General features: G+C 35.9%; 1 protein-coding gene across 4 annotated transcripts in view; it reads left to right on the top strand.

Annotated features, from left to right (window-relative positions):
• Window positions 1–11,888, top strand: part of Dpp10 (dipeptidyl peptidase like 10) — a 1,319,241-nt gene that overhangs the window by 1,220,257 nt on the left and 87,096 nt on the right. For all 4 annotated transcript variants that reach the window (XM_033757133.1, XM_033757135.1, XM_033757134.1 and 1 more), the window contains exon 9: window positions 4,907–5,061. In XM_033757133.1, coding sequence (XP_033613024.1) covers window positions 4,907–5,061 — 155 coding nt within the window. The remainder of the gene's footprint in view (window positions 1–4,906; window positions 5,062–11,888) is intronic.

Genomic DNA, 11,888 nt, shown 5'->3' with positions numbered 1-11,888 from the left:
AAAAAAAAAAAAAAAAAAAAAAGAAAGAAAGAAAAGAAAAAAAACACATTCAAAAGATAATTCAAGGAGATTGGGTTAGCTTCCTGTTGCTGCAACAAATACCTTAGATAATTAATTTATGAAGAGCAAATATACACTATTTAGCTCATAATTCTGGATCACATAGCCTCATTATACTTATAAAGATGGCACATCATGGAAAGTGCATATGGAGAAATAAACTGCTTATATCACAAGCCAGAAAGCACAGAAAGACCCAGAAATGGGGATCCCACATTCCTGTATGGCGACATACTCTATAGGTACTTCCTACTTGCCACCACCTCTCAGTATCACTGCCCCTGGACCAAGCCTGTTTTCCCATAGACTGTTTGGGAGGTCTCACCTGGGTCACATCAGAGATTTCATCTCTGAAAGGGCCACTTCTCCAGAAGAAGGAATATATGACAACTTTTGGCTAATAACTCCTGAGCCATTTATCACTGAAGTGGGGAGGGAAAGAAGTCTTAAGAGTTTGAAAGGAGGAAATCCTACAGATAGTATTTCACAGTAACAGAGAACACATTTTGATGATAAATACAGCCAGACACATTATATCAGTGACTGGGAGCCAAGAAAATAAATTTACCCACACACTTCCTCCCTTCATTTTATTTATCCGGGTTTCATGTTAGCCATATCACTAAAAAAATAAAACAGAGACCATTGGAAAATTATATTATTCAAATTAAAAGTGAATGTCCCTAAAAGAGAAGCAGGTCCCATCAGCTACTGTTCCATTGCAAGATAGTATAAGTCTAGCTGTAGATCCAAAATTTTAGCCACCACTTCTGTTTTTCATATCAGGTGATAGAGAAAATGCTTCAGCCTAGAAATTAGCTTTTTGTGAGTTCTTAAATGATAAGACTTTCCTGTTCAATTACCTATTTGTCTTTCCCTTACTTTTTCATCATGGTGAGTAGACTTACTACCTGATGAGTCAAACCAAAACTTTATTCCTGACAAGTTTTATTCTTCTGCATTAACTTCTTATTAGATTGCTAAATGCTTAGTTTTCTGTTAACAAGTAAAATCAGGCAAACATTATTTGTGAATCTCTTGAGTTTCTCCTTAAATTCTTTGTGTGGGAAAGACACATTTTATTCTGGTAGATGTGAAGTATAACCATATCCAGGATAGTGACTATGTTTTCTGTCAGAACTTTGAAGGGGTATTTTTTTTTAATTTTATGTTTTATATTTTTAGTTATAATGATGTTAAAATGGTGAAGGGAGACATTTCATCTTCCAGTTTAGAGGAATGGAATTGTGTCTACATTCCTGCTGGAGGTATTAATCCTTGAAAACATGGAACTCCTAACATGACTTATTTCATTGTTAGAACAGGAATCAGAATGTATTTAGTGATTCATTGAAGATTGTGAGAGAGAACACTACCCTTGCTAACTCTTAATTCTTAAGACTGTTCCTTCTGCCTACAAAGGAAGGACATATGACCTGCTATAGGACTTCAGTGTTGTAGTCAAACAAAAGTGCCAAAACATAGGTAAAGATGACTATTTCAACCCCATCAATCCAGGAGATAAAACTAATGACAGTATAATGAGACTACTAAACCACCACAGTGAGTGAATCCCTGGCCCTTATTTTTATCAAAAGCATTTCCTGTTTGGAGATGTCGCAATATGTGTTAAAGGTTAATACATACATTTTTTTAAAAAATGAGCCTATTGGTTGCAGTGCTGACCGGAATGCAAGCGGCAAAACCAAAGCTAGTCCCAGAGTGTGGCTCTCTCATTGACACAGATGCTCCTTCCAGATGGAAGGGTTCCCATGTAATCCAGTTGTGAGGAGGTCATCATCTGGCATACTGGGCAGTACTATGGGACCAGTGGCTTAGCAAGGCCCAGTACCAGTGGCTGGTAAGGGTGGGAGCCAGAGGCTGCCATGAACATGACAGTCATCTTGACTATTTTATTGTCAACAGCAATTTCTGCTGTGGATGTGGTCTGTTCATATGACATAGGTCACTTAAATTTTCTCCCATTTACCCCTCTCATATCCATTTGTCTTTCCTAGGCCTCCTGCCACTAATTTTTTGGTTATTCTTCCCCTCTGATCAAGTGGCCATTTATTAGTTACTAAGCATGAGTCACACATGTATAGCCAAATCTACAAAAAAAAATGGAAAACAATTTTATTCAAAATCTTCCCGATTTGGAAGATTAATGTTTATTATTGTCTCCTAATATCATTCTCAAGTCAGATTGTAGTACAGAACCTATTTAATTCCAGATTGTTCATATATTTAAGTAGACCTTACATAAGCCAGGACAACATTTATTTCTCCTCTACCAGCTTCTGTTGGAAAATATTCCTCTGAACCCAGATATGAGATGACGAAGATGAAACAATACTATGGGTAATCCTGTATACTTTTTCACCCAATTCCATGTATGCCACTTTTAGTTTATAGTGGTTAATGTTCAGTTTTATGGTAGGTGGGTCAGATAAGAACCAGTGTTTGATGATCAGTTTGGATTGCATAGTCACTTGTAAGCCATACTCAGGCTGTTTCTAGTAGAGCCCAATAGAGAGCTGATTTTGAAAAACACAGTATCCATTAACATAAGACAGAACGGTCTTTCTCTAGAACTTGGAATGTGTGGGCTGTTATCTTGTGAGTGCCAAAGGTGCCGCACAGTGTCTCGGTTTGTCACAGAGACTGACATTATCATTGCCTCTGCTGGGTGACAAGATACAGGAGGTAGGGAAGGTTGCACCATGATCTGCCTCTCCCTTGTGGAGTGATTCATAGCTCGGGTTCAACACAGAGCTGGCAGGTTTTCATCTTACCTGGGAAATAGAACCAGCCAACACATGCAAACGTGGTTTGTGGTGTCTTCAAAATTCAATGTCTAATTTCTCTTTACTTTTGCACAAGTACACTCTCGATATTTTTTCTCTCACTTTAGAAGAGACACCTCACTCTGTTCCAGTCTACCTGATCTCTACAAACTTCCCCAGTCCCTCAGACTCCAAATATTTTCACTGAACTTTGATGCTAATTCTCTGCTTTTATGTAGGAAAGACAGTTTCCTCCTATAAAGATTGCCTTTGTTAGAAAGAGGAAATGTGAGAATTTTGAGGTTTAACATCTAAGGGAAGGAGGAGTAATAGGATTAGAAATGATTAAGATATGCATGTACCAAATTTGGAAAATAAACATTACTATTCTGTCCCAATAATATGCACTAGTTAAAAAGTTCTTTAGCTGTAAAATCAGCTACCTAGTGCAGCATTCAATCATGAAATTTTTTATTATAATTATAAAATTGATATTTATGAGAGTTGACCAGATAATATAAACATTTTATTTTTCTTAACTCAAATATTTTTGCCATATGTGTAAGTTTTCTAGTTTTACTTCACTGCTACCTTTATCCATGTTTAAAAGCATGAATAGTGCTGAGACCTTACTGTGCTCTAGGTCTTCAACCACTGCTATGTTCTCTTGGATCTTAGCTTTATCTTTCCCAATTACTGAAGAGAAGGAATTTTCCAAAGGTGCCATGGTAACGTTTGGTACTGTATGTGCATTCCTAATTTCCATCATGGTTTCAATTTCTCTTTTTTGCTATGTACTTTATTTGAGTTGTTAGAGTAACCATGTCATCTATATGTCGTAATTTTATAATCACTGTGGTTCTTGTAGCAGCTAAGTGCCATAGATACTTGTTCTCCCCAAGTCTTTCCCGTCTAACTGCCTGTCACTTCATGTTATCACCCTTGACTATTGATTACTCACAACTTGTCAATTTCTTTTTGTTTTACAACTTGTCAATTTCTATGAATTATCTATCCTCCAATCTCTTCCTGCAAAAGTAGTGCATATATACGTGTGTGTGTGATCGATTGATCTATCTATCTATGAGAACATAATCCCAAAATCTAATTTTGAAAGTCTGTTTCTAAATCAACTCTTGGTATTAATTATTATATCTCTCAGGGTGCCAAATGGAAATAATTGACATGTTCAATAAGATAATTTGAGGATGATTTATTTACAGAACATTTAGACAGGTAAAATCACAGGGAAGCAACAAAGTATAGTGCTATAATCTAAAGTAGTAGCAGTCAGGCCTCTTTTTATCAACCCCATGAGCATAGTTAGGATCTATTAACAGAGAGAGGAGAAAGTCATGTGGAAAAGGCAGCACTGACAAGAGCAGTAACATCGTTCACAGTTCACAGCTAGCCTGAGGTGGCACTGCTGTAGAGCACTGGAAGAGTAAGTAACCTGACTTTACTCCTTCCTTTCTCATCTTCTGCCAAAGCATTATAATGATGGTGCCCTCTGGAAGCCAGAGGGCGTGGGGGCCCTTTTGATGTAGTTCACACACATTAACTTTCTGGGCCAGAAACCAAGTGTAGAAAGTAGATACAGGATCTTGGTTTACATGAAATATATCCAGTATACTTTTCATTCTGTTTCCTTAGAGCTTAAAATAGTTTAATGAGCTTAGAGCATCCTCAATTTGTCTGATAAGAAAATAGAGAATAATTGACTGCAGATATGAATGAATGGTAATGAGGATGTGGTAATGTCTCACTCTTCAATCGCTGTTCTCAATCTTCTCACTCTAGTGTTTTCACATGCTCTGAAATAATTGCTGAAAAAATATGCAATCCTGATTTTATCTTTTCATCCTGTTCTTTCCTCTACACCTGCTTTTCCTTAAATTAGAAAGATAAATCAGAAAAACAGAATTCACAGGGAAATTGATAAAATCCATCAAGCTGTCTAGAAAATATACATGTACAATGAAGATATCAAGGACAGATGTTTGTGGGTCACTGAGCCCACACCTCTACAGTTGGTTTCAAATAACATTCATCTGTTCTAGAGGAGATTCTTCATTCTCATATCGCCCACTGGTGGTCGCCAGATGGAGAAAGGCTTGCCTTCCTGATGATAAATGACTCCTTGGTGCCTAACATGGTTATCCCTCGGTTTACTGGAGCATTGTATCCCAAAGCAAAGCAGTATCCATATCCTAAGGTAAGCAACGTGGAGGTGATCGTTCATTCCTTCTCTCTGCATGAGTGACTTGATGGATGGCATGCTTGGTTCATGAACAGGTTGCTTTTGAAAGAGAAAAGACATCTCCTTTACTTGTAAGACAGATTCATCATTTGGAGTTGGCACTAAGTAATCCCGACACGGCTGGGTAGAAAGAGGTAGAAATGATTTGAGGGCATGCGAACTTTCTCTTTCATTATATGTCTTTCTAATGCTCATTCTTGTTTTTGTTTTCATTTTTCTCACCTTGCCAGTTAAAAAGAGAGTGATAGGTGAGTGGTAAGAGGCAGAACTGATGCTAGGTGTCTTCAAATTACATCATACAAGTTGTGAATGTTACAAGGGAGGAGGGAAAAATGTAGTGGTCAAAAGAGTCGGAAGTTTCAAATTCAAAAAATATAAATTTAGCTTCTTTCAGATGACTTCTTAGAGCACTTAATATACTATATGTTAATGTGTATTATAAATCTTCTACAAAATGGACTAAGTGTAAAGAATCTCAATAAAGAATAGACAAAGCATAAAAATTACCAATAAAGAATAGACTAAGCCTAAAAAATTTATTAGTATTAGTACTAATATGAGCATTATTTTGGCAGAGCATATTGTGGAACACAGTTTATGAAATGCTGGTAGATAGCATAGATGAAAGGTTTTATTAGGTGAGGAAAATATGGAAATCTTGCCAAGACAACGTGACTATTTGCAAGTGTTGTATTAAATAAGGCCTCAAGGAACAGAAGGCAAGAACATTGGGAATGCAGAGTTGTTGTTTTTTTTTTTAATTGTAGGCCACCCTTACTTCCTCAAGATCTTTTTCTAAAACTCCATGTCCGCATACATTTATATAACAAAGAAAAGGCCCATTGTAAGAGGCTGTCTGTATCAATCATGAAAAGATATCTTAAAGCAAACTTCTAAAATTCCACTTTACCCATTTTGTCTCCTAATTAGGTAAAAGAGGATGTAGGCTTCACTAGAAGCTGTTTTTAAGACACGCTTTTAGAGAAGTTGTACTTGATTTTTCTCAAGCACAATATATTAGCTGAGCACAGTGCCAGGCAAATTCCCAACATGAAATGTCTCTTTGGCCTGCAGTGAAGTCATGGTCAGGTAAAAGCCAGGCCAGTCACATATCTGTTCTTCTTTTTACTGTGTATCACAATCACATTATCCACGACAGAAAGTAAGAAAGGTTTGAGGATGAAGAGTTAGGAATGAGAAGTGATTTCCTCCTCAAGTTTGTTCGCTGTCTTCTTGACTTCCATCTTCCTTTTGTAGGTTGACTCAGTGCTACTAAATGCGGGATTAAGAGAAACCAGTTTCCATAATTTGGAAGCACTATAATTAGGGTTTTTTCTGAACATAGATTCTAAAGCACATATGCTGAGTCATCTTCCGAATAAGGTGGCAATCAGAACTCACAAAATATTTTTATTACATTTCAAGAAAAGGCCTCATGACTTCTTCAGTTATACATTCAACTATTATTATGTGGATGATAGTTTTTATACTAGTAGAATGTACCAGCACCTCCTTTATTTCCAGATAAAAAGTATAAAGACTTGCCAAATATATTCTCTCACATCATTTGATTTACTTATTGGTGATGAAAGCTCACTTGTTAATTTAAGTAAAAAATAGAAAACTCATCCTGTTTGGTGCCCTGGACAAAACCAGCCCCATGGAAGGGGAACCCTTTCCTAAAAGGAGCAAGAACTTTGTGAGTCACACGAAAAGTTGTATGCGGTGGCTACATCTTCAGCTGTGTTCTGCACTCCACACACTCTCGGCATCAAAATTTTAGAGGGACTGGCACCAATAACTGAACAAACATAAACATCTGATGAAGTTGAACTATTTCAGCAATAATTCAGAGGATTCTGAATGCAAAACTGGGCACTGTATTATTTAACAATTTATTTAATTAGATATTTAATAGAATATTACCATGTTTATCTGTGAATTGTATAAATCGCAAGGGCTCAGCATAGACTCTGTGGGAGTCTTTCCACTTTTTTTAAAAAATTTTATCTTCATCATGTTTGCCTATATTTTACAAATGGGCTGACAAACATTTTAAAAGGTTAAGTGCTTTTATAAAAGTCAGGTCTATTTTGAAAACCCTAAAATAGTTCAAATTTATTGATTCCATCCCTCTCAATAAAACTAGCAGAGACTGTTTCATATTTCAGAAGATAGTGCTGAAATCGAAACACTTCCTTGTCAAGTTAAAAATATTGTGTCTGTGTTTGTTGCATTAGCTCTTAAAGACTTAGCTATATATGTATAGCAGGCTTAGTCTCACATCTGTAATGTGTAAATTTAACATGATGAAGGTCCTGATTGTGCAAGGGTTTTAAAAATAAAAAAGAAACATATTCTAACCAACAAAATGGTAAGCACCCAGTCCTTAGATAGTTATTACATGGAACACCTGCCCTGATGTAAATGATAACGGAATACAACGGAAATAGCACTTACTTTTGATCCTTGCTCTCACAAAATAAATTTCAGTATCACTTTGTGGATGTTGCTTTAATTTTTAAGATTTATCACTTTCTTTTCTAGTTTTTAATTGTTAGCTTTTCTATAACAAATGCATTGTTTCAATTTGCTCATCTGCAATAAACTTTTAAAAAGTAGAACTTTGGAAATTGGGATAGCACATAGAGTTCATACTAAAATGTACTTTAAATTAAAGTAGATTAAAATTAGTGTAGGAAATACCCAATATAGTTAGATTTACTAATGAAATACTTACACTAAACAAATATATTTGTATTTTACTTAATTCAGCATGATTTAAAACTCCTAAAATACTCTGTCATTAGCAATTCAGCACAAAAGAAATGCACAGTTCTATCTCAGTAACCTCAGGTTAATCTTCTTAATTAAAACATTATCTTCTTTAATGACAATTTAGATGCCAGTTAAATAAGGTTAATTATTATTGAGGCTTGTGTTTCAGAATCACAGAGGAGGAATTCTGTGGATTTGCAGTAGCTGTGGCAAATGTGACTGCTAAAAGCAAATAGATGAGCTCCTCTAATTTTCAAACTCTTAAAATGACTCATATTGAGGGGTGAAAATGAACTTGTTATGTGTGCTTAATTTCAAAACTCTGCAGAAAAGTAAAAATGTAATTGGAATTATGAAATGCTGAATAGCTTAATTTGGAGATAGTCTGGTGTTTTCATGGATGTGTCTAGTTTTTGTCTAAAATATACAACATTCAATTTGTGTTCATGCAGAAGATAATTGGGATATCAGGATCCTGCTCGGATATAACCTTACAGTGCTACTGCCAAAGAACACTGCCTTCAAGATAAAAAAGTTAATATGTCTTTGGCAAAGTATAAACTGAATCATTAATAAGCTCACAGAAAAATAAAATTTAATTTCCTTATTAGTTCAGTTTACAGTACCAAATAATAAATATATATTTTTAATTGATTTATTGGTACATTTTAGGTATACAGTACAGTTACATTCATTATTGGAATCTTGTACCTTTACGTGACAGGTCTTGATTCTCATTTTTCCCCTTGTCCCTGCCTTCCCTTCACCCCCTCCCAAATAATAAATATATAAGCACATATTTTCAATAAGGTGAATCAATGTCGTAACATTCACTATCCTTTTCATAATCATATATTCTTTTAGATACTATAGAATAATATTTTTACTATGTAATATAAGTATAATACATTTTTTTCCAGAAAGGAATCTTTTGATTCAAAACATGGGACTGTGACAGTGACAGAGAAGTGTTTGCCTCATTTGGGGGGGTACTGGAGAGCCAACTCAGGATGCTGAGCTTGTAAGGCAGGTGGAAAAACCACTGAGCTAAATCCCCAGCCCTTTGACTCATTTTTTTGCCTCATTTTTGATAAGCATATAAATAGTTAAGAATCTTGCCCATGGTCCATAGCAAGCAAATAACACGGTCAGTATTTGGACTCAGGTGTCTCTGAGAGTCTAAGCTCAACTACCTCTCAAAAGATGGTCTTTCTACCAGCATAGAGGGTTTCAGCCTTGTGCTGAAGGTGGCTTCAGTGCTTTGTGGTTTAAGGAGCCCTGGATTCTGGATAAGTCTGATGGAGGCTATCTTCTGACTTTGCGTGTACAGTACTAGAATACAGAGATGGATATCCATCCATTTGCATAGTAATTATCTGGAAATCTTGTTAAAGCACAGATCCATAGGCCCACATCCAGAACCACACATTGATTCTTGTTTTGAATGAAAAATGGTAGGGCTACTAGAACTAGAGAAAACAATCCAAAAATTAATTTGCAATCAGAAGAGAACTAAATTAGCAAAAGAAATTCTAGGCAATAGAGACATGGCAGGGGTATCACAATCCCCAATATGAAACTATACAACAAAGCCACTGTGATAAAAACAGCATGGTACTGGCAAAGAAACAGACCCGAGGATCAGTGGAATAGATTAGAAGATGCAGAAACATCTTCTAACATACTCAACTACCTCACTTTTGACAAGGGAGCCAAACACCCTCTCTGGAGGATAGATAGCCTCTTTAATAAATGGTGTTGAAAAAAACTGGTTTTCAACTTGTCAAAGATTAAAATTAGACCTGTATCTTTCACCATGCACTAAACTAAAACCCAAGTGGATTAAAGATCTAAATATTAGAACAGAAACACTAAACTTGCTGGAAGATAAGTTAGGTAGAACTCTTGAAGATTTTGGCGTAGCAAAAAGATTTTTATGAATAAATCCTCAGTAACCTAGGAGCTAGCACAAAGAATCAACAATTGGGATCTCATCTTTCTAAAAAGCTTCTGCACTGCCAGAGAAATTACAAGCAGAGCTAAGAGACAACCCACAATGTGGGAAAGAATTTTACCAGTTGTTCTTCAGACAAAGGTCCACTATCTAGAATAAAGAACTAAAAAAAAAAAAAAAAAAAAAAAAAAAAAAACCCCCAAAAAAAGATCCAATTCAAAAATGGGTATCTGAAATGAACAGACATTTCTCAGACGAAGTAAAAGCAGCAAATAATCATATGAAAAAAATGTTCATCACTGTTCATTGGAGAACTGCAGATGAAAACAATGCTGAGATTCCACCTCACCCCAGTAAGAATGGCTGCTATCAAGAAATCAACCAATAACAAATGCTGGCAGGGGTGTGGGGAGATAGGAACTTTCATATTTGATGGGAGTGCAGACTGGTGTAACCACTATGGATATCAATATGGAGATCCCTCAAACCGTTAGAATTATAAGTCCCATTTGACCCAGCTATTCCTCTGCTGGGTGTCTTCCGAAAAGAATTAAAGGAATCATACCACAACAATATATGTTCACCCATGTTTATAGCAGCACAGCTTGTAATAGCTAAAATTTGGAAACAGCCCAGTTGCCCGTCAACTGGAGACAGACTGGATAAAGAAGATGTGGATTTTTTTTCCTATAAAATGTAATACTACTCAGCCATAAAGAATGGGAAACTAGAGAGATTTATAGTTAAGGGGATGCACAATGAGGCCATTCTCTTAAGTGAAATTAATAAGTCACATATGTAAATACCAAATAGTTACTCCGGTGTGAAAAAGTAAAAGAATAAAAAAGGATTAAAATGTATGATTGATGTTGCGTAATAGAAAAAAATTCTAAAAGAGTGGAGGAAGTGGGAGGGGTGGGGGAAAGGTAAAAAGGGAAAAGAAAAAATATGTGAAAAGGAAAAACATGGAAACAATGTCCTTGTAAACAGGGAAGTGTGGAGGGGCTGAGGGGAGGGCTGGGGAATGGGGAAAAATCAGAACCTTATAAGTCATGTGTAGGTACAAGATCCCAATGATGAATGTAACCATATTGTATACCTGATATTTACCAATAAACTTAACAAAGATAAAAAAGTAGGTAGGGATAATGAATTTGTGTTTTTAAGGTTTCTAGTGATCGGTTGCTGCCCCTTGTCCAAGAGCACTTTGAAGGTAGCATTAAGTGCAGTGTGCAGCTCTAAAGGTTGACATTTGACCTAACTAGAGACGTGGTAAGACTAAACATTAAATGGGTAAAGCTAATATTTTAAAGGAGGAACACGACAAGTAAATTTAAACGAGAATGAAGTGACAGGCAAAGTAAGAAAAGCAATTGGATGCCAAACTTCCCAAGACAAATGTGCCCAGGCCCTGGGGAGTTTAGGCCAGTGACAAACTGTACAGAATCAGATAATACACTGTGAGGCAAGCTTGCATTTTCTTCCAGGAAGCCTTTTTCTGTATGAATCATTCCTGTCATCTCTCTTAATATTAACAGTATTCCTGTAGTGAAAATAATTCCTGAATACTTTCTTTGGCTCAAACTTTAGACAGGTGTGTAACACTCTCAGACATTCTAGTCTGTTTGGAATCCTCTGGGTTTTTTTTGTTTTTGTTTTGTTTTGTTTTGTTTTACAAAACAGTGCTTAAGTAGCACTTACTGTGGATGAAGCTTATAATGTTACTTCTAGTCCTGACCTGACTTTGTTATTGACAGTTCTTTAAACATGAATCTGTGTGACATCTTTCAATCAATTTAGTTATTCTATTTAGATTTTTAACTCTCTTTTAATTTCCTTTTTTTCTTCTGTGTACTACTACTCATAGTCTTTGCATAATGCCTAGCTTTACTACAAGAGTTGTTTTGTTTAAAAACACATTGAGCCACAAGTCACCAACTGATTTGATACCTCACTTATTCAGAGGAACATTTCTTTTTTTGTTAATTCTTTCAAACTGCTTGAGACATGTTGAAGAAATTTCCCATTTCTACTCTTTTATTGCTTAGAG

Source organism: Fukomys damarensis, unplaced genomic scaffold (assembly GCF_012274545.1).
Source record: "Fukomys damarensis isolate Sample0158 unplaced genomic scaffold, DMR_v1.0_HiC HiC_scaffold_29, whole genome shotgun sequence".
NCBI lineage: Eukaryota > Metazoa > Chordata > Mammalia > Rodentia > Bathyergidae > Fukomys > Fukomys damarensis.
The sequence above is the reverse complement of the archived record's forward strand: the minus strand, read 5'-3'. Positions and strand labels throughout refer to the sequence as shown.